The 27,016-nt window shown below is 37.7% G+C and overlaps 2 protein-coding genes across 2 annotated transcripts in view; one reads left to right on the forward strand and one right to left on the reverse strand.

The window, feature by feature from the left end:
- Nucleotides 1–27,016, forward strand: part of ARFGEF1 (ARF guanine nucleotide exchange factor 1) — a 147,385-nt gene that overhangs the window by 14,883 nt on the left and 105,486 nt on the right. The window lies entirely within an intron of this gene.
- Nucleotides 14,354–16,915, reverse strand: LOC308342542 (methylmalonyl-CoA mutase, mitochondrial). Its single transcript, XM_080803068.1, has one exon. It carries the CDS (start codon nucleotides 16,802–16,804, stop codon nucleotides 14,555–14,557), a length of 2,250 nt encoding a protein of 749 aa, XP_080659194.1. The 5' UTR covers nucleotides 16,805–16,915; the 3' UTR covers nucleotides 14,354–14,554.

The raw sequence follows: 27,016 nt of genomic DNA on the forward strand, positions 1-27,016 counted from the left end.
TATGACAATAAGAAAGAAATTTTTTCAGGTAATACCATCTTGCTCTTTCTCATTTTGATTACTCAAAATGGATAGAGAATAACTGGTCTGAAACAGACTTTTGACTAGGAACTACTTAAAATTTCTGTCTCTGGTAATCTACCTGAGTATCATATGAGAATTAAAAAGTCTAAAACTACATTGGTTGCTCTATCCAGGAATCCTTAGTTTTCATCTCAGATAAATCCTAAGATTTATTAATTACTATTTATAAGAAGAAAAGTTTGCAGGTTTTAGAAGATCTCTCCATGTATGTATCCATTGTACTTTTTCAACCCATTTAGTAAAGGTATGAAAATTGATTGAAGAATAGAGTTTTCTTGATGTTTATTAAAAAGTCCATTAGTGTTAACTGGTTTCTACTTAGTATTGCAAATTCTTGGGTCTGCATCTTTTCTGGAGTTGGATACCAAGTTCTGTTCAATTACAGCTGACCTTTGAACAAGGTGGGAATTGGGAACACGGATAACCCTGCACATTCAGAACTTCCCCAGAACTTTACTAATAGCTTACTGTAGGCTGAAAGCCTTACCGGTAACATGAACAGTTTACTAACATGTATTTTGTGTGTTAAAAGTATCATACTGTTTTTTAAATAATAAAGTAAGCTAGGAAAAAAAAAGTTGAGAAATTCATCAGATAAAATACATTGAATTACCATACTTAACATTTTCTGGGAAAAAAAATCTGCCTGTAAGAGGTCCAGGGCCGTGGAGGTGGGTCTGGCCCAGAGGTGGCAATGTACCAGAGGCTGGGTAGACTTGGCTCAGAACAGACAGATGATGGGCTAGTCTCAGGCAGCAACACTGACCTGAAGGCACAGCACAGTCCGGTCTGTCTGGAGGTCCATCACTGGTCTGTGGCCATTGGTGGTTGCCAGCCATGTGGGAGTGTGCCCACAGAGAGCTTGGGGGATGGGATGGGACTGGCCTATGTGGGAGGGGCCCCAAAGGCTTCAGCTATTCTGGGCAGCAGTCCTGCTAGGCTACGGGGAGGAGAAGGACTCCCAGAGCAGCGCCCACCCTGCCCTCTAGGTGTGTTTTTCTGCTTCAGCATGGCCTTTTGCCTGCCAGCCACAGGTGCTTGACCCAGCTCAGCACTCAGGGCAGCTCACAGCTCTGCCTGGTCCTGGGCCATGGGGGAAGAGGGCGTTGCTCATGGTCTGAGCAGGCCTCCCTTTAGTACTTAGAGGACAGAAGGCATGGCTTGTGTGCCAGCTGTCTTCCATTCAGTCCTGTGGAGACTGGGGTGGGCAGTTGTAAATAAATGCCCTGTGGCTTTTGCTGTCAGTTCTCAACAAAACAGAATAAAACCAGTATAAGTGGGCCTGGACAATTTAAACCCCCGTTGTTCAAGAATCAACTATACATAGACTCTTGCCATTTATTAAGTATTTTCCTATATATTCCAGTTGAGTCACAAAGTAATACTGTGAATTGTAGATGTTGTTATTCTCTTTTATTGATAAATGCTAGCCTGAAATCAGTGAGCCAAAAATTTGTGTTCATTCTTTTGTAATGCAATTACAACTTGGTTAGTCTTGAGCTGATAATGTCTGTATTCTTTCCCTTCCTAACCCACTGGTAAATTTCTCCTCAAAAATCTCTCATATTATACCAATTCAATATTTATTTGCATTTACAATTAACTTTTAAAATGCAGATAATGTTTGGGAATATTAAACATACAAGTTATTCATTTGTTGGTGCTATCCTTAGATTTCTGGAGAATGCTTTCTTGGCTTCATCATCAACCTGAGTTTTGCCTATTGAGAGAATGAGATATTTGACTGCAAAAGAAGAGAGAATGGATTAATTTTAGAACATGGGACGTTACAGAACTGGGACAGCCCTGAAACAAGCTCCTTTACATAACCTAAGGCTAGCATGAGGTTGTGGGTAACAGAATAGATAGAAAGGTGCCAAATGGTGAAGTGAGAAAGTGTTAAAAACACACTTTACTTTGCTACACATAGGAGCAATGTATACTATTTAAAATATGTCCGCACTTATTTTTTATTTTTTTATTATTTTTTGAAGATTTTGATTTATTTATTTGACAGAAATTACAAGTGGGCAGAGAGGCAGGCAGAGAGAGAGAGGAGGAGGAAGCAGGCTCCCTGCCGAGCAGAGAGCCTGATGCAGGGCTCTACCCCAGGACCCTGAGATCATGACCTGAGCCGAAGGCAGAGGCTTAACCCACTGAGCCACCCAGGCGCCCCATGTCAGCACTTTTTAAAATTTGTTGGTGAGAGTTCATTTTATGTGTTTGGGGGATAATGCTAATTATTAGCTGTTTTCTGTTAAAAAGATAAATTAGTGGATTTTGCCTCTATGTGGCTGTTTGGGACTATCAAACATTTTGTGTGTTAAATTTTGTCATTATGAACTGTTGATTTTACCACATGGTTAAAAGCCAGAGTTATTAGTCTGCATTAATAAACATTTATTGAACACCTTCTGTGTGTCTTATAATTTTATTAGATTCTGTGGTTGCTAGAGATCATGTACGGTCCTTGCCTTCAAGCAGTTTTTAGTGTTCTTGGGGGAAAGAGATTGCAATAAACATGTTATAGGTGATACAAATGTGCTGTTGTGGACACACATAGAATTGATGGAAACCCATTAATGCTGCTAATGTAGACATACATAAAATTGATGGAAACCCAAAGGAAGAACTGACCAGTTCTTTCCAAGAGTAGTGGTTGTGTGAGAGCATGAATCACGTATAGCTTTATAGTGGAATCTACCTTAGACCTCAGGCTTGCAATCACTAGATGACTCTACTATGGAAGAACATTACAGATAGAATGAGTTGCTTGAGCATAGATGTATGAGTTAGTATGGCTCTTCCTTTTGGGAAATGCAGGAAGTTCAATGTGGCTATAGGGTGTAGTTTGATAGAGTGAATAAGGAGAGAGGAGTTTGGGGAAGACAGCAGGGGACAGAAGAAGATCTTACAGATCTTAGACTGTTTCTTATATAGACGGTAGAGTGCCAAGCAAAGGAGTGAAGTGTGGCTGTTGTAGTTCAGAAAGATTATTGGCATTATGAAAAATAAATTGCTAGGGTTTGGCACTGTAGGCAATAAGATCATTATATAATGTGTGTGTATATGTGTGTATATATATATATATTTTATTTAAATTCAATTAACATATAGTGCATTATTAGTTTCATAGCTGGAGTTTGTGATTCATTGGTTGCATTTAACACCCAGTGCTCATTACATCGTGCTCTCTCCTTAATACCCATCATCCAGTTATCCCATCCCCCACCTATGTTCCCTCCAGCAACCCAGTTTGTTTCCATATATTTAAGAGTTTCTTATAGTTTGTCTTCCTCTCTGTTTTCATCTTACTTTATTTTTCTCTCCCTTCCCCTATGATCCTCTGTTTTTTTCCCTTAAATTCCACATATGAATGAAATCATATGGTGTTTGTCTTTCTCTGACCTGTTTGGCTTACCATAATATGCTTACCATAATACCCTCATTCCATTCATGTCTTTGCAAATGGTAAGGATTTCATTTTTTGATGGCTGAGTAATATTCCATTGTATCCATTCATCTGTTGAGGGACATCAAGGCTTTTTCCATAGTTTGGCTATTGTGGACATTGCTACTATAAACATTGGGGTGCAGGTGCCCCTTTGGATCACTGTGTTTGTATCCTTTGGGAAATAGTAGTGCAGTTGCTGGCTCATAGGGTAGTTCTATTTTAACCTTTTTGAGGAACCTTGATACTGTTTTCTGGAGTGGCTGCACCAGCTGTGTGCCAGCACCGTAAGAGGGTTCCCCTTTCTCTACATCCTCCTGAAATTTTTTTTCTAACTTGTTAGTTTTAGGCATTCTCATTAGTGTAAGGTGTTACCTCATTGTGGTTTTGATTTGTATTTTCCTGATGCTGAGTGATGTTTAGCATTTTTTCATGTGTTAATCGGCCGTTTGTATGTCATCTTTGGAGAAATGTCTGTTCATGTCTTCTGCCCATTTAGAAGACCATTATACTAATAACTGTTGGTATAGCCCAGATTTGAAGAAGCAGGGGCATGAACTTGTGGCCCATATGGAGAGCTTAGATCTCAGTAAATCAGTAGGACTTCATAACTGGGTGTGAGAAATGAGGAAAAGGAAGGCATTTAGGATGATTGAGGTTTCTAATGTGATTTTGGGCTATTGGATCCATTTACCAAGGAAATTACCCCATTTAAGAGAAGGAATTGAGGAAGAATATGGATTCAGTTTTGGTTAAATTGATTTCAAGGTACATGTGGGACATCTAAATAAAGATGCTTAGTTGACGTAACATGACAAAAGCTGAGGAGAGAGCGAGCTAGCTCTAGATAGAAGTTTAGATATTATCAGCATATAGTTAGCCATTTATGTCCTTTGGAGAAAAGGAGGTGTATATTAAAATACCCAGTAAATTTGCTCTCATTAATTTCTTTCTTCAAGAAACATTTGTTAAGGACCTGTTTGTTCCAGATTTTATGCTAAGCCTGAGTAATATGAAGATCTAAAGTATGACCCTTTCTGTTAAGGAGCAAATTGAGGGAGATGAACACATGAAATAATTTCAGCCTAATAAGGTAGTAATGAAAACCAGAAAAGCTATGGAGATAGAGAAGAAGTGCAATTCTGTTAGCCTGGAAGTGCAGAGGAAGACTTCTTAGAGATGACAGCTGTTTATTCTAGAAGGATGAATATGTGTTAGGAAAAAATGGGTGGGTGAAAACTGTTCTTGGGAAGGAGGAGTATCATTAGTTAAGGCATGAGTAGCTGAGAAAACACAAAGTTTGGGAGAGAGTTACCCAGAAAATTGGCATTTTAAGAGTCTTAAATGTGAGGCAGGAACCGTAGGAGATGAGGTTTGTGGGCAGTATTACAGGTGATGGTGAGCATGGACAGAAAACTGCTGAAAGATTTTTAGCTGGGAGTGACATAAAACATGTAACTGAACCAGTCTTAAAAGGTACCTGCCAGTCAAATTCGTGGTGGGGGGGTAGAATTCCAGGCAAAGAGTGTAGTTTGAGCAGAAAGCCTGGAGGTGTGAAATAGGAGGTCACTTCCAGGGATTTAGAGCGTTCTTTCAATATTGCAGTGTGGAATACAAGGGCATGCAGAGAGATGGAAGTTGTTGATGGGGGTCAGATCTTGGAGAGTCCTGTGCTGAAGAGCTTGAAATTTATCATGTCAAAGGTCACTTTGGCACTAATGTAGTAAGGCTCAAAAGAGAGGTGAGGAATCAGTAGGCCTTGTGAGGGATAAGAGCCTGATGTGAAGATGTAACAGAGGAATGGAGAAATCAGAATCAAGGAATTACAGCTGTTCTCATCGTTGGCTGTACACCAGGAGCACCTGTGAAGTGTCTTAAAAATGCAATCAGCTGGGGGTGCCTGGGTGGCTCAGTGGGTTAGGGCCGCTGCCTTCGGCTCAGGTCATGATCCTAGCATCCTGGGATCGAGCCCCGCATCGGGCTCTCTGCTCGGCGGGGAGCCTGCTTCCTCCCTTCTCTCTCTGCCTGCCTCTCTGCCTACTTGTGATCTGTCTGTCAAATAAGTGAATAAAATCTTTAAAAAAAAAAATGCAATCAGCTGCATCACAATACTGGAGATCCTGTTTCACTAAGTCTGGGCATGGGCTTGAGCATCTTATTTTTTGCTTTTTAATTTTGTGTTTTACATTAGTATAAGTAAAACTGGGTTTCTTTTGTGTGTTTGTGTACAGTTACATGAATTTTAACACGTGAAGATTTATGGAAGCTCTACCATAATTAAGATATCAAATAATTCTAGCACCCCCCCCAAATTATCTTGATACTTCCTTGCAGTCACAAACTTCTACCCATTTCTAATCCCTGACAATCACTGCTCTGTTCAGTGTCACTACAATTTTGTCTTTTTGAGAATGTCACATATATCAAATCATATAGTATGTAAGTTTTGAGTTTGGCTTTTTTCGTTCAGCAAGTTGCTGCATGTATTAATAGTCTGTTCCTTCTTATTGCTGAGTGATAGTACGTTGTATGCATATACTACAGTTTATCTTTCACCCATTGAAAAAGGATATTTGAGTTTCCAGTTTTTGTTAGTATGTCTAGAGCTGCTATAAAACATTCATGTATAGATTTTTATTTGAACATAAGTTTTCATTTCTCTAGGGTATAGGTACCCAGGAGTGGGGCTGCTGGGTCATGTGGTAAGTATATGTTTAACTTTATAAAGAAGCTTCTGAAGTGTTTTCCAGAGTGGCTATACCATTCCACATTTTCATCATCACTGTTGGAGAGAGTTCCAGTTGCTCCATATCTTCACTAGCTCTTGTTGGTATCTATAGTTCAACTATTTTAAAACTATTTTAATAGGTGTGTCATAGTATATCATTATGGTTCTCATTTCATTTTCTTAATGGTTCCTGATACTGAACATCTTTTCATGTATTGGCCATGTTACATCCTTTTGGTGAAGTGTCTTTTTTAATTTGGTTATTTTTTTTCTTACTGTTGAGTTAAAAAGAAAAAAAAATATATATATATATACACATACTTCATTTATTTAAAAATACATATTTGTGCACATACACAAGTCCATTGTCATATATGTGACTTGCAAATAACTTCTCTAGCCTACCTTTTCATTTTCTGAATGACAAGATTTCATTCTTTTTTATGGATCAGTAATATTCCATTGTATTGATGTGCATCATCTTATCCATTCATCTGTCTGTGGACATTTGGGTTGCTTCCATAATTTGGCTCTTGTAAATGATGCTGCAATAAACATAGGGGTGCATATGTCTTTTCCAGTTAGTGTTTTTGTATTCTTTGGGTAAATACCAATTAGTGGAATTACTGGGTAGTGGATCATATAATTCTATTTTTAATTTTTGAGAAACTTCTGTATTATATTCTGCAGTGGCTGCACCAGTTTGCATTCCTACCCACAGTGCACAAGGGTTCCTTTTTCTCCACATTCTTGTCAACACTTGTTGTTTCTTGTGTTTTTGATTGTAGCCATTCTGACAGGTATAAGGGGATATCTCATTGTGGTTTTGATTTGCATTTCCCTAATGATCTGTGATGTTGAGCATGTTTTCATGTATCTGTTGATCATCTGTTTTCTTTGGTAAAATGTCTGTTCATGTCTTCTGCCCATTTTAATGGATCATTTGGTTTTTTGGTGTGTTGAGCTGTATAATTTCCTTTTATTTTTTGGATTCTAATGGGATATGTCATTTGCAAATATCTCCTCCCATTCAGTAGGTTGTCTTTATTTTGTTGTTTCCTCTGCTGTGGAGAAAATTCTTACTTTGATGTATCCCAATAGTTTATTTTTACTTTTGTTTTCCTTGACTTAGGAGACATCTAGAAAAATATTGCTACAACCATCATCAGCAAAATTACTGCCTGTGTTTTTTTCTAGGTTTTTTATGGTTTCAGGTCTCACAGGTCTTTACTCCATTTTGAGTTCGTTTTTGTATATGGGGAAAGAAAGTGGTCTAGTTTCATTCTTTTGCATGTAGCTATCCAGTTTTCCTAACTCTGTTTTTGAAGAGACTGTCTTTTTGCCATTGGCTATTCTTGCTTCCTTTGTTGAACGTTAATTGGCCCTATAATCATGGGTTTATTTCTGAGTTCTGTTCTGTTCCTTGATCTATGTGTCTGTGTGGCAGTACAGTACTGTTTTGATGACTACAGCTTTATATCTTAAAATCTGGGATTGTGATACTTCCAGTTGTATTCTTTTTCAAGATTGCTTTGGCTACTTGAAGTCTTTCATGGTTCCATAAATATTTTAAGATTATTTGTTCTACTTCTATGAAAAATGTTATTGGTATTTTGATAGGGATGGCATTTAATCTATAGATAGCTTTGCATAGTATGGACATTTTAACAGTGTGTGTTCTTCAAATCCATGAGCATGGAATATCTTTCCATTCGTGTCCTCTTCAGTTTCTTTTTTCAGTGTTTTATAGTTTTCAGAATACAGGTCTTTCCTTCTTTGGTTAAGCTTATTCCTAGATTTATTATTTTTGGTGCAATTGTAAAAGGGGTTGTTTTAATTTTACTTTATGCTATTTCATTATTAGTGTACAGAAATGCAATGTATTTCTGTATGTTGATTTTTGTACCCTGCAAACTTACTGAATTCATTTATCAGTTGTAGTAGTTTTTTGATGGAGTCTTTTGGGTTTTCTATGTATAGTACCATGTCATCTGCAAATAGTCAAAGTTTTACTTCTTCCTTACCAATTTGGATGCCTTTTATTTCTTTTTCTTGTCTGATTCCTGTGGCTGGGACTGTCAGTACAATGTTCAATAAAAGTTTGTCTTGTTCTTGACCTTAGGGGAAAAGCAATTTTCACCAGTGTGATGTTAGCTGTGGATTTTTCATATATAGTCTTAATTATGTTGAGGTTTGTTCCTCTAAGAAACCTTTTAATCATGAATGAATGTTGTACTTTGTCAGATCTTTTCTCTGCATCCACTGAAAAAGGATCATATGGTTTTTATCCTTTCTCTTGTTGATGTGATATATTACATTGATAGATTTGCAAATATTGAACCATCCTTGCATCCCAGGAATAAATCCCACTTGATCATGGTGAATGATTTTTATTTTTTTTATTTTTTTAATTTTTTAAAAGATTTTTTATTCATTTATTTGACAGACAGAGATCACAAGTAAGCAGAGAGGCAGACGGAGAGAGAAGGGGGAAGCAGGCTCCCTGCTGAGCAGAGAGCCCGATGCGGGGCTCGATCCCAGGACCCTGGGATCATGACCTGAGCCGAAGGCAGAGGCTTAACCCACTGAGCCACCCTGGCGCCCCAATGGTGAATGATTTTTTAAAAGTACTGTTGTTGGATGTTGGTTTGCTAATATTTTGTTGAGGATTTTTGCATCTGTCTTCATCAGCAATGATGGTCTATAGTTTTTATTTATTTATTTTTTGGTAGTGTCTTTATCTGGTTTGGGTATCAGGGTAATAATTGGCTTCATAGAATTAATTTGGATGCTTTCCTTCCTCTTCAGTTTTTGGAATAGTTTGAAAAGAATAGATACTAACTCAAATATTCTTTAAATGTTTGTTAGAATTTACCTGTGAAACAGCCTGGTCCTGGACTTTTGTTTGTTGGGAGTTCTTTGATTACTGATAAAATTTTGTGACTAGTAATCAGTCTGTCCAAATTTTGTATTTATTCCTGATTCAGGTTTGGAGGGTTATATGTTTCTAGGAATTTATCCTTTTCTTTCAGGTTGTCCAATTTGTGGGCATATAATTTTTCATAATATTCTCTTACAATCCTTTATATTTCTGTGGTCAGCTGTTACTTCTTTTTCATTTCTGATTTTGTTAATTTGAGTCCTTTGTTTATTTATGCGTCTGGCTAAAGGTTTATCAGTTTTTAAAATTTTTTCAAAGAATCAGCCTCCTGTTTCACTGATGTGTGTTTTAGTTTCAGTGTCAGTTATTTCTATTCTTATCTTTATTATTTTCTTTTACTGGTTTGGGGTTTTGCCTGTTCTTTTGGTAGATCCCTTAGGTGTAAAGTTAGGTTGTTTTTGAGGTTTTTCTTCCCATTTGTGTTAAGCCTCTGTTGCTTGTAATCTTCTCTCTCAGAACAGTTTACTGCATTTCAAAGATTTTGGACCATTGTGTTTTCATTTTAATCTCTCCTCATGTATTTTTTTATTTCCTCCTCTTGTTTCTTGATTGACCCATTCATTGTTTAGTAGTGTGTTATTTAACCTCCATTTATTTGTGTTTTTTTGAGATTTTTGTGGTTGATTTCTAGTTTCATAGTATTGTGGTCCAGAAAGATGCATGGTATGACTCGAATTATTTGGCATTTTTTTTTTTTAAAGAATTTATTTGTTTATTTGACAGAGAGAGATCACAAGTAGGCAGAGAGGCAGGCAGAGAGAGGAGGAAGCAGGCTCCCCGCCAAGCAGAGAGCCCCATGCGGGACTCGATCCCAGGACCCTGAGATCATGACCTGAGCCGAAGGCAGAGGCTTAACCCACTGAGCCACCCAGGCGCGACCTGGCATTTTTTTGAGACTTGTTTTGTGTCCTAACTTGTGATCTGTTCTGGAGAATGTTCCATGTGCACTTGAAAAGAATGTGTATTCTGTTGGTTTTAGATGGAACGTTCTGAATATATCTGTTAGACATAGCTGGTCAACATGTCGTTCAAAGCCACTGTTCCTTTGTTGAATTTCTTTTTGGATGATCTGGCTGTTGATATAAGTGAGGTATTAAAGTCCCCCCTCCCATTACCATATTACTATTGATTACTTCCTTTATGTTTATTAGTCTCTTTATATGTATTTGGGTGCTCCCTTACTGGGTATGTAAATAAAGTTGTTATGTCTTCTTATTGGATTGTTCCCTTTATGATTATATAGTGTCCTATTTTGTTTCTTGTTACAGTTTTTGTTTTAAAGTCTATTTTGTCTGATATAAATATTGCTACCCTGGCTTTTTTTCCCTCCCATTTGCAAATAAATGCTTTTCTGTCCCTTCACTTCCAATCTGCATGTGTCTTTAGGTCTGAAATGAGTCTCTTGTAGGCAACATATACATAAGTCCCCTTTATCTTTTGATTGGAGCATTTAATCCATTTGCATTCAAAGTAATTATTGATAGGTATGTACTCATTGCTATTTTGTTACTTGCTTTATGGTTGTTTTTGTAGTTCTTTGTTCCTTCTCTTGCTCTCTCACAGTTTGTGGGCTTTCTTTAGTGATATGCTTGGATTACTCTTTTTTTGTTTTTGTTTTTGTTTTTGTTTTTGCATACTATCTGTTACTGGTCTTTGATTTGTGGTTGCATTGTTTTGTATATAATATCTTATGCATATAGCAGTCTACTTTAACTTTTGGTTGCTTAAGTTTGAACCCATTCTAAAAGCACTAAATTTTTACTTTTATCCTTCCCTCACATTTTAGGTATATGGTGTTATACTTTATATCCTTTTCTTTTGTGAAGCCCTTGACAGGTTTTTGTAGATAAACTTAATTTTGCTGCTTTTGTGTTTTCTACTTTCTTTTTTTTTTTAACTCCTACTAATGGTCTGTCCTTTCCACTTGGAGTCCCCTTTTAACATTTCTTGGAGGGCTGGTTTAGTGGTTATGAATTCCTTGAGCTTTTGTTTTTCTGGGACACTGTATCTTTTATTCTGAATAATAGCCTTGCTGGTTAGAGTATTTTTGGCTGCAGGTTTTTTGTTTGTTTGTTTGTTTGTTTTCCTCCCCTTTCAGCACTTGGAATATATCATGACATTCTCTTCTGGCCTCCCAAGTTTCTGCTGAAAAATCAGCTAAGAGGCTTTTGGGGTTCTCTTTGTATGTAACTGTTTTCTTTTCTCAGGCTGCTTTAAAATTTTCTCTTTATCACTATTTTTTACCACTTTAGTTACTGTGTTTCTTCATATGGACCTCCTTGGGTTGTTCAGGGTTCTCGGTGCATCCTGGATCTGGATTTCTTTTTCCTTACCCAGATTTTCAGCTGTTGTTTCTTCAAATAAATTTTCTGCCCCCTTTCTCTCTCTTTTCCTTCTGAGATCCCTATAATGTGAATGTCATTATGTTTGATAGTGTCAGAGTTCCCTAAGTTTGTTTTCATTTTTTATTATTATTTCTCCCTTTCCTGTTCAGCTTGACTGCTTTCCATTACTTTGTACTCCAGGTCACCAGTCCATTCTTCTACTTCCTTTAATCTGTTATTGTTCCATCTAGTGTATTTTTCATTTCAGTTATTGAGTTCTTCATCTCTCACTGGTACCTTTTGATTTTTTCTCTTTTTTAAGGGTCTCATTGAGATTCTCCACTCTTTTCTCATGTCCAGTGAGTATCTTTATGACCATTACTTTAAATTCTCTGTCAGGCATATTATTTACCTCCATTTCATTTAGCTCTCTTGCTATGATTTGGTCCTCTTTCGTTTGGGACATATTCCTCTGTCTCTTCATTTTGTCCAACTCTGTTCCAGTGTGTTAGGCAAGTCAGCTATGTCTCCTGCTCTTCGAAGTAGTGGTCTTATGAAGAAGAGGTCCTGTAGTGTCCTTGTAAGTGCAGTGTCCCTGCTTACCAGAACCTGGCACTTCTGGGTGTCTTCTGTATGTGTTGCTGCATGGGCCATGCTGTTGTGGCTGAGCCCTTTTTCTCTTTAGTCCATTTATCTGTAATGGCTCTTTTTGCCTGTTGTGGGCAGAATTTGTTCCCTGTGTTGTTAGTGGGCCAGTCTGTGGCCACCTTAGGTACAAATTACATCAAACCAGGCATTTTCCAGAGATGGAGTATCACCAAACTGCAGGAAAATGTGGAGGTGAGGCACTCCATGCCAGCAGGGTAAGGGTGAGTTTGCTATAGGAGGGGATCTGGACCTCAGTCCTCTTGTATTCGCAGGAGAACTCTGGGGCCCAGTGCACTGTTAGCAAGCTAGATAGTGAATGATGGCCCCATGCTAGTTCCTTCAGGTGTCTGTGCTCCATGTATGTATTCTGGGGCGTGGCAGGGTAGGGAAATGGTGCCTGCCAGTTCCATTATTTCTAGAGAAGTCTCCAAAGATCATTGCCCCCTTCCATCACTTGCTCTGAGATTTGTGAACCAATCTCCCTTCCGAGTCCCCCAGGCAGTTTTTCACACTGCTGCTTCTATGCTGTGTCTCAGAGGGGGCTCTTTGTTGTGTTGTCTTTTGAAGGGAGGGAACTCTGCCCTCCATGCTCTCCCAGGGGCCTTCTGATTTTTAAAGTTCCATGTATTAAGGGTCACTGATTGTAAGAATTGGGGAAATTCAGCCCCTCTGGTTTCCTCTTCTTTATGTAGGCTCTCTAATGTCAGTCTGCCTCTCCCCTTTCCACGCCCACAGTCTTCTTCCCTTTCAAGACAGTCCTGTGGTCTTTTTAGTCAGTGTCTCTGCCCATCCTATATACTTTTTGATGTTACCTCCTCTTTACATTTAGCTGGCCTGTTAGTCTTCAGGTCATTTTTTGTTTTGTTTTGTTTTTGTTTTAAATACCGATGTGGGGGGGGGCGCCTGGGTGGCTCAGTGGGTTAAGCCTCTGCTTTTAGCTCAGGTCATGATCCCAGGGTCCTGGGATCGAGCCCCGCATGGGGCTGCTTCCTGCCCAGTGGGAAGCCTGCTTCTCCCTCTCCCTCTCCCACTCTCCTTCCTTGTGTTTCCTCTCTCACTGTATCTCTCTCTAATACATAAATAAAATATTTAAAGAAAAAATACCGATGTGGGTATTATCTAGTTATCTGTGGGATGAGGTGAACTTTGGGTCTTCCCAATCCCCCATCTTCCCCGGAAGTCTGTTGTAGCTACTCTTTTTTTTTTTTTTTTCCATTTTTTAAGGTAAACTTCTTATTTTGAAATAATAATGGATTCACATGCAGTTGTAAGAAGGAATACAGACATCATATCTGTATCTTTTATCTAGTGTACCCCATGGTAACACCTTGTAAAAATACAGTACAGTGTCACAGCCAGCTACCAACATTGCAATAGTCCTCCCATCACATTCAGATTTACCCCCTTGTCCGTACATTCATTTGTGTGTATGGACTAGCTATACATGATTTTCTAACACACATGGGTTCCTGTATCCACTGTCATAGTCAAGACCCAGAACAGTTCCATCATCACAAGGATCCCTTATAACCATATCCACTCATCCCTAAACTCTGCAACCATTAATCTGTCTCCATTTATAAAATTTGTCATTTAAAAAATGTTATAGAAATGGAATCATATGGTATATAACCTTTGGGGATTTTTTTCCCCCAGTCAGCGTAATTCCCTGGAGATTCATCCAAATTATTGCTTATATCTGTAGTTTGTTCCTTTTTTTTTTGGTAAGTGGCATTCTGTGAAGTGGATGTACCACAGTTTGTTTAATCATTTACGCACTGAAAGACATTTGGGTTGTTTACAGTTTTTCACTATTATGAACAAAGCTGAATGAATGAACATTCTTGTACAGATTTTTTGCTGGGTCATATGGTTATTGCATGGCTAGCTTATAAGGAACTGTAAACTGTTTCCCAGAGTGGTGGTATCATTTTACATTCCCACTAGCAATGACAATGGGATCCAGTTTCTCTGCATACTCACTGACTATTTTTTTCTTTTTGTAGCTATTCTTTTTTTTTTTTTTTTTTTTTTTATTTTTTAGGTAAAGTTTAATTTTTAAAATAGAAAGAAATAGTTTTATAAGAAATACTTCAAATAAATACCATGACTTTTTAAAATCATACCTTTGTCTAGAGTTTCTGATGAAGTATTAAACATGTAGAGCTTTTAAGGGTATATACATATTTTTTTAATTTTTAAAGTTAAACTGTACATATACAATTAGAACATCACAAAATTTTTATAAATCAAGTATTTTAATGTAAAGCTTTCAAGACAGCACAAATCAAGTGTTGAATTAAACTGAAGACATGGTTTTATGCTCTGATCATCACTGAAAGACTATTTTAGAAAAAAGCTAATACAAAAACAGGATATTACATAGATTGCTGCTTCTTTTCCAAACACTTCTCAATATCATCAAGCACTTGAACGGCAGCCTTTGGAATTCGAGTCCCAGGACCAAACACATTGGAAACTCCGACTTCAAACAGAAATTCATAATCCTGTGGTGGTATCACCCCTCCACACATGACAAGAATATCTGGCCGTCCCAGGGAATTGAGCTCTTTGATGAGCTCAGGAACTAGGGTTTTATGACCAGCAGCAAGTGTGCTCACACCCACAGCGTGCACATCAGCATCCACGGCCTGCTGGGCCACTTCACGGGGAGTCTGAAAAAGAGGACCTATGTCCACATCAAAACCAAGATCAGCAAATCCTGTAGCGATAACTTTTGCTCCTCTGTCATGTCCATCTTGTCCCATTTTTGCCACAAGAAGACGAGGTCTGCGACCTTCACGATCCTTGAATTTATTTACCCTCTTGATAGCATATGATATCTCTTTACTTTCTCCAAATTCCTGGCGATAGGCTCCACTCACCATACGATCATTAGCTTTATGTTCACCAAACACCTTTTTCATAGCATCTGTGATTTCTCCAACTGTACATCTTGCACGAGTTGCTTCCACTGCAAGAGCCAGAATATTCCCATCTCCACTGGCAGCACATTCAGTCAGTGCAGCAAGACACCGTTCAGCCAAATCTTGATCCCTGCTGGATTTGACCTTCTTGAGTTTTTCAATCTGTTTGTTACGCACTGAAGTATTATCAATCGCCAGAACTTCCACAGATTCTTCTTTTTCCAACTGATACTTATTTACTCCAACAATTATTTCAGAACCAGAATCTATTCTTGCTTGCCTTCTGGCAGCACATTCTTCAATTCGAAGTTTAGGTATTCCTTCTGCTACAGCTTTGGCCATTCCACCCATCTCTTCAATTTCATCAATGAGCTTCAAGGCAGCCTCATAAACATCATTTGTGAGAGATTCCATCATATAGGAACCTCCCCAAGGATCAGCCACTTTGGGAATCCCAGATTCTTCTTGAATAATGATCTGTGTATTCCTGGCAATTCGAGCACTTTTCACAGTTGGCAAACCCAAGGCTTCATCAAAAGAATTTGTGTGCAAAGACTGAGTACCTCCGAACACTGCTGCCATTGCTTCTACTGTAGTACGAATAATGTTATTGTAAGGATCCTGCTCAGTAAGTGACCATCCTGATGTCTGACAATGAGCTCTCAGAAGAAGGGATTTAGAATTTTTAGGCCGAAACATTTTCTCTATTAAGTGAGCCCAGAGTTTTCTCCCAGCTCTCATTTTTGCTATTTCCATATAAAAGTTCATCCCAATTCCCCAGAAGAAAGACAACCTTGGTGCAAATTCATCAATTGTCAGACCAGCTTGGAGTCCAGTTCTACAGTATTCCAACCCATCAGCTATAGTATAGGCCAGTTCCAGAATGGCATCAGCCCCTGCCTCCTGCATATGGTATCCACTAATTGAAATTGAATTAAATTTTGGCATGTGCTGTGCTGTATATTGGAAGATGTCAGCAATAATTCTCATGGATGGTTCTGGAGGAAAAATATAAGTATTTCTGACCATAAACTCTTTCAGTATATCATTCTGGATGGTACCAGTAAGTTTCTCTTTAGGTACACCTTGTTCTTCTCCAGTTACTATAAAAGTTGCAAGAACTGGAATAACTGCTCCATTCATGGTCATGGAAACTGACATTTTTTCTAAAGGAATTCCATCAAAAAGAATTTTGGTATCTTCCACGGTGTCAATAGCAACTCCAGCCATTCCAACATCACCACGAACTCGAGGGTTGTCTGAATCATATCCACGATGTGTTGCCAGATCAAAGGCAACTGATAATCCCTGCTGACCAGCCTTAATATTGTCTTTATAGAACTTATTGCTTTCTTCCACAGTACTAAAACCAGCATACTGGCGGATGGTCCAGGGCCTAAAGGTGTACATGGTGGGATATGGTCCACGTGTGAATGGCTTCACTCCTGGAAGTTCTTCAGGAAAGTCCTTGGTATCCCTGCTAGAATATAAAGGCTTTATGGAGATCCCTTCTGGAGTGTGCCATGTTAAGTCTTCTGGGTTTTTGCCTTTCAACTGCTTTTTAGCCAGGGCAGCCCATTCTGGATGAAGGGGTTGTCGCTGATGTAGAAGTCGCCGCCACATAAGCCTGGATCCTGGTGACTCTTTGAGCTGCTTCAGGTGGTGTGGTGAAAAAAGAAGCCGAGTCTTAGCCCTCAACATGATGGAGCATGAAAAACACTCAAAAGGAACAAGAACTAGCTGGCCGACCTGTCTTGACCCTCGGCTGTGGGAGACAGCGGCTGGACTTCGAAGACTCAAACCCTGCGAGGGGGAGGTCCACACCTTTTTGTAGCTATTCTTAAAAGTTGAGGAAACTCTTTTCTATTGCTAGATTGCTGAGAGTTTTTATCATGTTGAGTTTTGTCAGGTGATTTTTCTGCATCAGTTGATATGACCATATGATTTTTCTTCTTTAGCTTCTTCACATGATGCTTTACATTGGTTGATTTTTTTGAATTTCAAATTAACTTTAGCTCTTTGGAATAAATCCCAGCTGGTCATGGTATATAATTTTTTCCCTAGGTTACTGGATTCTGTTTTCCAATATTTTTGTTGAGGATATTTACTTGTATATTCAGAAGTGGTAGGGCTCTGTATTTTCTTTTCCGGGGCTGCTGTCTATGTCTGTGCAGTGCAATTCTGATACTGACTACCCAGGATGAGGTCACATTTGACAAGTTAAGTTCTCAGTTCTGCACAAAACTGTCTTCACTCAAGACACTAGCCCTAAGCTCTAGAGTTTCTAGGACATCTGTACTTTTAACCAACTGGCTACACATTTGAGGTTCCCACTTCCTCCTCAGATTGCCAGAACAATTGAACTCAGGAAAGTGCTCTACTTAGGATTACACTAGTACTGTTAGGAATACAAATCAGGACCATCAAAGAAACCATAAAGTCTGGGAGAGCTCTAATGCAAAGCTTTCATGTCCTCATATCACCTTACTACCACATCAGTGTGTATCACCAGCTTTTTTTTTCTCTTTTAATAATAGACATCCTAATAGGTATGACCCTGATATATTGTGGGTTTTTGCATTTCCCTAAGGATTAGTGATGTTGAATACCTTTTCAAGTACTTGTAGGCCATCTGTGTGTCTTTGGAAAAATGACTGTTGAGGCCTTTTGCCCATTTATTAGTTAGATTGTCTTTTTTGCTATTGAGTTGTATGAGATCCTTATATATTTTGGATGTTAATCCTATATTTGAAACATGGTTTGCAAATAATTTCTCCCATTCTGTACATTGCCTTTTCATTTTATTGATGGCTTCCTTTGCTGTAAAGAAGCTTTTTAGTTTGACATAGTTCTACTTATTATTGCTTTTGTTGCCTTTGCATTTGGTGTCAAATCCGAAAAATAATTGACAAAACCAACATTGAGAGGCTGACCCCCTGTATTTTTCTTTTTTTTTTTTTAAGGTTTTATTTAATTACTTGACAGAAATCACAAGTAGGGCAGAGAGGGGGAAGCAGACTCCCCACTGAGCAGGGAGCCCAATGTGGAACCAATCCCAGGACCCTGGGATCATGACCTGAGCCGAAGGCAGAGGCTTTAACCCACTGAACCACCCAGGCATGTGCCGCCGCCCCCCCCCCCCCCCCCCCGTATTTTCTTTTAGGAGTTTTTCAGTTTCAGGTCTTATGTTCATCTTTAATTCATTTTGAAATGATTTTTTTTGTGTGCATGTATAAGGTAGGGGTCCAGTTTCATTCTTTTGCATGTGAATATCCAGTTTTCCTGCACGATTTATTGAAGAGACCATCCTTTCTCCATTGTATATTCTAGGATCCTTCATGGACGATTAGTTGACCATATATGCATGGGTTTATTTCTGGACTCATTTCTGTTTCATTGACCTGTATGTCTGTTTTTATGTCTGTACCATACTGTTTTTGACTGCTTTTGCTTTATAGGTTGAAATCAGGAAGTATGATCATTTTAGCTTCATTCTTTCTCAAGGTTGCTCTGGGTTTTTGGGATCTTTTGTAGTTCAGTACAACTTCCAGGATTGTTTATTTTTTTCTATTTCTGTGAAAAAAATGTCTTTGACATTTTGACCTGAATCACCTTGTATCTGTGGATTGCTTTGGATGGTATGGACATTTTAACAGTATTAATTCTTCCAGTCCATGAACATGAAATATCTTTTTGTTGATTTGTGTCATTTTCAATTTCTTTCATTAATGTCTTAGAGTTTTCAGTGTACAGATCTTTCACCTCCTTGCTTAAATTTGTTTCTGAGTATTTTGTTTACATAGAAAATTTCTAATTTGTTGTTGGCATATAGAAACTAATTCTTACATATTTTGTATCCTGCAACTTTACTGAATTCCTTTATTAGTTTTTATTTTAAAAGAATTTATTTATTTATTTGACAGATGCAGCAAGAAAGGGAACACAAGCAGGGGAAGTGGGAGAGGGAGAAGCAGGCTTCCTGCTGAGCAGGAGCCAGATGCAGGGCTCTATCCCAGGACGCTGGGATCATGACCACAGCCAAAGGCAGATGCTTAATGACTGAGCCATACAGCCCTCCTTTATTCATTTTAACAGTTCTTGGGTGGCATCTTTAGGGCTTTCTATATATAAAATCATGTCATCTGTAAACAGACGTCTTAGATCTTTCTTTCCAGTTTGGATTTCTTTTATTTCTTGTTTAATACCTCTGGCTAGGGTTTCCAGTAGTTCATTGAATGGAAGTAGTGAGGGTGGGCATCCTTCTCTTTCTCTCAATCCTATTGGAAAAGTTCAGCTTTTCACTGTTGAGAGTGATGTTAGCTGTGGGCTTGCCATATATGGTCTTATTATGTTGATGTGTGCATTCCTTCTGTACCCAATTTTTTGAGCCTTTTTTTAATCATGAAAAGATGACCTTTATCAGATGCTTTTTTTGCATTTGTTGAGCTGATTGTATGCTTTTTATCCTTTATTTTGTTCACGTGGTGTATCATACTGATTAATTGCATTTCAAGGATAAATCCCACCTGATATCTTTTCTAATAGAAGCAGTTATTGCTATAGAGTTCTCTTTTAGTACAGTTTAGCTGTGTCCCATAAAACTTTTGTTGAAATTTTATTATTATTTAGTACCAAGTATTTTAAAAGTTTACTCAGGACTTCTTTTGATCCTGGAATTGTTCAGAAATACTGTTTATTTCCCCATGATTCCTTGATTTTATTCCACCATGGGCAGAAAATACACTCTGTATGATTTTAGTTCTTTTAAATTTGTTGAGGTTTAATTTGTGGTCTGTGATATGGATCATGTTGCTGATATTCATGGGCATTTGATAAGAATATGCATTTTTTTGTTGAGTATTCTATAAATTTAGGTCCTGTTGATTGATGGTGTTATTCAGTTCTTCAGTTTTTATCTAGTAGTTCTATTAATTGTTGTGAGAGGGGTGTTGAAGTCTTCAACTAAAATTGGAGGTTTCTGTTCATGTGTTTTAAAGCTCTTTTTATTTGTTGCACACACATAAAGGATTGCTGTTCTTGGTGTGTTGACCCTTTTATCATTACTCTGTAATGTTCTTTGTCTCTGGTTTTTTGTTTTGTTTTGTTTTCTACCTCGTCTGACATTAATATAGCCATTCCTGTTTTCTTTTTCCTTAAAGATTATTTATTTATTTATTTAGTTTAGAGAGAGTGCATGCATGGTGGAAGGGGGCAGAGGGAGAGAGAGAATCCCAAGCAGGCTCCAGGCTCAGCTCAGAGCCCAGTGTGGGACTCAATCTCACAACTCTGAGATCGTAACCTGAGCTGAAATTGAGTTGGACGTCCAACCGACTGAGCCATCCAGGCCCCCCTTTCTTTTGATTAATGTTTATGTGGTCAATCTTTTTTCATTCATTTACACCGAGCCTATCTTTATCATTATATTTGAAGTCAGTTTCATGTAGATAACATAGAGTTGGTTCATATTTTTTTTAATTTTTTTATTTTAATAAACATATAATGTATTTTTATCCCCAGGGGTACAGGTCTGTGAATCGCCAGGTTTACACATTTCACAGCACTCATCATAGCACATACCCTCCCCAATGTCCATTTCCTCACCACCCTCTCCCGTCCCCCCGCCCCCCAGCAACCCTCAGTCTGTTTCTTGAGATTGAGTCTTTTATGGTTTGTCTCCCTCCCAATCCCATCTTTTCATTTTTTCTTTTCCTACCTCCCCCCAACCCCCCCCACCTTGCATCTCCACTTCCTCATATCAAAGAGATCATATGATAGTTGTCTTTCTCCAATTGACTTATTTCGCTAAGCATGATACCCTCTAGTTCCATCCACGTCGTCGCAAATGGCAAGATTTCATGTCTTTTGATGGCTGCATAGTATTCCATTGTGTATATATAGAGTTGGTTCATATTTTTAAAAACTGGTCTGCTAAAGTCTGTCTTTTAATTACTGTGTTTGGATCTTCTACGTTTAATGTAGTACTGATACGTTAGAGATTAATACTGCCGTTTTACTTTTGTTTTCTTTTTTTTGTGTATCACTTTTTCTGCTTTTATGTGGGTTAGTTAACAGTTCTTAGAACTGCATTTTGGTTTTTCTATAGAGTTTTGAGTGTATCTCAATATTTGGTTCTTTTGTGGTTATGTTAGATATTACATTGTCCATATGTAACTTGTCAGAGTATACTGATGTCAACATTTTACCAGTTTGAGTAATGTGTAGAAAGCTTAGCTGTTCCATTTAGGTCCCATTTTCTTACCTCTGTGTAGTATTGTTTTAAATAGTTCCTCTACGTATGTTAGGAACCACATAAGACAGTATTTTATTTTTATTTCAAATGTCTAATATCATTTAGAAAATTCAAGTGGAGAAAAGATAGTGTTACATTTTCCCATATTTTTGTACTTTACATTCTTGGTGTTTCAGATTTTCTTCTTTACTGTTTCCTTTCAGTTTGAAGAACTTCTTTTTGGGTTGGTCTGGTGGTAACAAACCTTTTCTTTTCCTTTTTCTGAGAGGGTTTGATTTTACCTTCATACCTTCAAAATATTTTCACTGGATATAGAGCTTTGGATGACAGTTCTTTTCTTTCAGCTCTTGGAAATGTGCCATTGCCTCTAAATATTGGCCTCATATTTTCTGATGAGAAATCTTCTGTCTTTGAATCTTTGTTTTTCCATAGGTAATACATCTTTTTTTTTTTTTTTTCTCCTACTTGCTTTCAAAAGTTTTTTCTTTGTCCCTAATTTTCTGAAGTTTGATTAAGGGTCTTGGCACGTGTTTCTTTGGATCCTACTCTGTTTGGGTTTTCGCAGCTTCTTGAATCTGTAGGCTCATGTGTTCTGCCAAACTTGGGTAGTCTTCAGCTGTTACCTTCGTACACTCTTTTAGCCCTGCATTCACTCTCTCTCCTCTCCTTTTGAGACTTTGGTTATATGAATAATGTATTTTTTTGTTATTCTTACTAGATCTCTGAGGCTTTGTTCATTTTTCCCCTTATTTTTTGCCTGTTATTCAGGTTGGTTAATTTCTGTTCTGTCTTCAAGTTCACTGATTTCCTTCCTCCATCATATTTATTTAGCTGTCGAGTCAGTTCAGTGAGTTTTTACTTTCGTGTATTGTATTTTTCAGTTTTTAAATTTCCATCTGGTTCTTTTTTATATCATTTCTTTGCTGACTTTATACTTCTTTTATTTGTTTCAAATATGTTTATAATTGTTTAGTGAAGAATCTCTATGATGGCTGTTTTAAAATCCTTGTTAGATAATGCTAATGTCTTTGTCTGCCTGGAGTTGGCATCTTTTTCTCTTTGCTCATTGAAGTTGAGATTTTTGTGGTAGTTGGTATCATGGGTGATTTTCCATTGTGTCCTGGATATTTTGAGTTACATTGAGAGATTCTGGATGCTATTTAATATTCATTTTGCAAATAGTCACCCTGTTTAGATATAGTATGCATGTCCAGGTGGGTTTGGATGTTCAGCTCTTTCCTGGGACTAATGATACCAGGGTGGGTGAAAGCAAATGGCCTACTTGAACTACTTAGTTGCTGCTGAGCTGGGGGTTGACCCTGCCAACACTATTCCTAAAGATAGAGTATTGCCCACTAGCGCCACCTTGCACCACTCTATTCTTTCTCTTTGTGGTCTTGTGGGATTGGAAATTAAAATGCCCATTCAGCCTTGCTGACATTACTGTTGTGGGGAAAGCTTAGGGTCACTTGTTCTGCCCCATTGCCACAGGTGGGAGTATAAGTCCAGCTACCCCCTTCAGCCCCATTAACACTGCAGATGCAGTTTTTCCTTTAGTCTTTGGTAACAGTTGGACAGATAATATTTAAAAAGTTTTCTGTTCTATTGGCTGTTCTTATACCTGTCCTTTGGCTAGAGGAAGATGAATTTTCTTGAGGCTTTTTTTTGGGGTGGGGGAGTCTGTGCCTGTTAGTAGTTACAGGTTATTACAGCAACTACAGTAGTTTCAGGTAGTTACAGGCTTCTTCAGCATGCTATCAGATATATAGGAGGCAGGAAGAAAACCCGGGGAATTCACCACTCTGTTCTTCCTCCAGTCTCAAGGCCCTTCTTTACCTTTGCCTTCTCTACCATTCAGTCTTCCTTTGTTGTATTACATGCTCTAGGATTTCCTAGTTCTAAGAGGTTGGACTTGTGAGGCTGGGGCTTACTACATCTTAGCCAAAACAAATTATGTCTTTTTCTTTTGAAATTGTGGTGAAATACACATACCATAAAATTTATCATCTTAACCATTTTTAAGTGTGTGGTTCAGTAGTGTTAAGTACATTCACATTGTTGTGTAACTAACTAGAGTTCTTTTCGTCTTGTAGAACTAAAACTCATTACCCACTAAATAATTATCTCTTCTCCCTTCTCCCCCTAACCCCTGGCAACTACTCTCTATGAATTTGTTTACTACAAGTAATTCATATCAGTGGAATTATACAGTATTTTTTTTAAGATTTTATTTATTTATTTGAAAGAGAGAGAGAGAGAGATCACAAGCAAGCAGAGAGGCAGGCAGAGAGAGAGGAGGAAGCAGACTCCCTCCTGAGCAGAGAGCCCGATGCGGGCTCGATCCCAGGACCCTGGGATCATGACCTGAGCTGAAGGCAGAGGCTCAACCCACTGAGCCACTCAGGTACCCCGTATTTGTCTTTTTGTTATTGGTTTACTTCACTTAACATAATGTCTTCAAGGTTCATTCATGTTGTAGCATATGTCAGAATTTCCTTTCTTCATAAGGCCAAATGTATACATACATTGTATTTATATACCACATTTATTGTTTGTTCATTTATCTGTCAAGGAGACTTGGGTGGCTTCCATCTTTGGCTATTATGAATAATGCTGCTATAAGAACATGGATGTACAGCTATCTCTTCATGACCCTGCTTTTCATTTTTGGGGGTGTATACTGAGAAGTGGAATTACTGGATCATATCATATTTTAATTTTTTCAGGGATTTCCCTACCATTGTCAGTAGCAGCTGTACCATTTTACATTCCCATAAATAGTCCAGCAGTATTTCAATTTCTCCATATCCTCATCAACACTTTTTACTTTTTTTTTTTTTTTTTTTTTTACAGCAAGCCATCCTAATGATGGTAAAGTGGTATCTCATTGTGGTTTTGATTTATATTTACCTAATTATTAGTGATGGTTGAACATCTTTTTATATTCTTATTGGCCATTTGTCTACCTTCTTTGGAGAAATGTGTATCCACGTTCTTTGCTCATTTTTAAATCAGGTTTTTTGTTTCATTGTTGGGTAGCAGTAGGGTTTTGTTTTTTGTTTTTTTTTAAAATACCATTCTGAGTATTAACGCTTTCTGAGATATATGATTTGCAGATGTTTTCTTCCATTCTGTAGGTTGACTTTTCACTCTGTTGATTATGTCCTTTTTTTTTTTTTTTAAGATTTTTATTTATTTATTTGACAGTCAGAAATCACAAGTAGGCAGAGAAGCAGGCAGAGAGAGAGAGAGGAGGAAGCAGGCTCCCCGCCGAGCAGAGAGCCCGACATAGGGCCCGATCCCAAGACCCCGGGATCGTGACCCGAGCCGAAGGCAGAGGCTTCAACCCGCTGAGCCACCCAGGCGCCCCTGTTGATTATGTCCTTTTATACATAGTTTTTACTTTTGATGTAGTCTAATTTTACTTTTGTTTCCTGTGCTTTGGGTGTCCTATTCAAGAAATCACTGCCAAATCCAGTTTCATGAAGCTTTTCCTCTATATTTTATTGTAAGGGTTTTAAAGTTTCAGCTCTTATATTTAGGTCTTTGATCCATTTTGAGTCTTTTTTTTTTTTTAATATGGTATAAGGTAAGGGCCAAAGATAAAACTTAAAATATTAGAAGTTGCTAGTAAACACACAGAATTCTAAAGAAATTTGAGTTGTTTGGTTATTAGAATTCTCTTTATTTACTTTGGTGACGTCCTAAGGCTTTCTGCAGTATTGCACATTTTATTTAAGCTACTCTTTTATAGAAGTTACATTATTATTTAGGTTGTCTAGGGTGGTTATAAGTGTTATACAAAAAGCAAAAAGAACTAGTAGTCTTAGAATAAGAGAGAAGAATCAGCATTCTCTTTCTGTTTACTTCATATTGTTCATTTAGATAGATGCCATAATATGGTAGACAAAAGCCCTGACAGTTTTTTAATTCTGTTTCTGATTCTGCCATTTGTTAGATCTGAGACAAGAAAGTAATCAAGTCGGGGCGCCTGGGTGGCTCAGTGGGTTAAGCCTCTGCTTTCGGCTCAGGTCATGATCTCGGGGTCCTGGGATCGAGCCCCGCATCGGGCTCTCTGCTCAGCAGGGAGCCTGCTTCCCCCTCTCTCTCTGCCTGCCTCTCTGCCTACTTGTGATCTCTGTCAAATAAATAAATAAAATATTTAAAAACAAAAACAAAAACAAAAAAAAAAAGAAAGTAATCAAGTCTTTTGGGTCTCCTTTCTCATCTGTAATGCCTAGTTCATAGGGTTATTATAGAATTAAATGACACAGTATATATAGTCAGTAAATGTTTTTATCCCCTACATTGTGGTTGGCAAGGAGATGTATATATAGACAGTTTATGTACAAAACCAGAAGTATCTACATAATATTAAGGCAGTTGCTTAAATCATTCAGTTTTCCAAAGGAAAGTAGCAGTTAATGCAGGTATCTTGGTAAAGGAAAATCTATCAGACTGAACACTTGCAACTCATACACCTTCCATAATATATATTATACTTATGTAAGTTTACATTAAAGATAATGTGTGTAAGGGTAACATTATACGTTGTAAGGGTAATAAGAGTTTTCTGTATGGTGGGATTATGGTTGGTATTTTTTTTTCTCCTTTATACACTTCTGTAGTTTTCAGATTTTCTAAAGTGATCTTGGGTTACTTTTATAATTATTTTTTAAAAGAAACTTAAAAGATAATTTAATGCTGAAATATTTGTAAATGGATTTGTACCTGGATTTTGCTTTAATTGAATTCATTAAGGAATGAGAGCATGAAGTAGTTCGGGGTGTTTAGGTGAAAAGGTAGTTGTTCCAGATGGATAATGGAACATGGGATTCATTATATTATTTATTCTTTCGAATGTGTCTGGAATTTCCATAATAAAAGTTTTGAAAAATTGTTAAAAGAGTGTACTGTGAAAGGGATACTTAATAAGGATTCAAATATAAGATGACTTTCTTTTTTCTGAGGGAAATAATTTTCAGAGAACAAAAAAAAATTTGTCCCCTGATGCAGGAGCCTGCATAGCACTTCACAGTTATGGGAGGTTTTTTGATGGTTCTCTGGGCTTAAGGCTCCTCCTACATTTTAGCTGAGTCCCTTTACTGGGCTGCGTTTACTTACAGAATATTCATGAAATGGCATTTGCGCTCTATGTCCAATCATGGAAGTCTTTCTTTGTTTTAATACAACTTTATTGAGGTATATTTTACATATCCTATAATTCCCCAATTTCTGTTGTGCAACTTAGTGTTTTGTTGTTGTTTTTAGTAAATTTAATGAGTTGTGCAGCCATCATCGTAGATCAGTTTTAGAACACTTCCAACACTTTTATAAAATCCCTCATATCTCTTAATTATTAATCCCATACCTACCCTCAGCACCCGCTTACCTACTTTCCATCTTTGTAGATTTGCCCCTTGAGGACATTTCCTGTAAATTGAATCATATAGTATGTAATCTTTTGTGTATGACATTTTTCTTAGCATAATGTTTTTGAGTTTTATCCTGGTGCTAGCTTGTATCAATATTTAGTCCCTTTTTATTGCTGAGTAGCATTCCATTGTATTGGGTTGATATGGTTATGCATTCACACATTGGTGGACACTTAGATTGTTACCAGTTTTTGACAATTATGAATAAAGCTGCACATGGAAGTCTTT

Source organism: Martes martes, assembly GCF_963455335.1.
Source record: "Martes martes genome assembly, chromosome: 4".
Classification (NCBI taxonomy): domain Eukaryota; kingdom Metazoa; phylum Chordata; class Mammalia; order Carnivora; family Mustelidae; genus Martes; species Martes martes.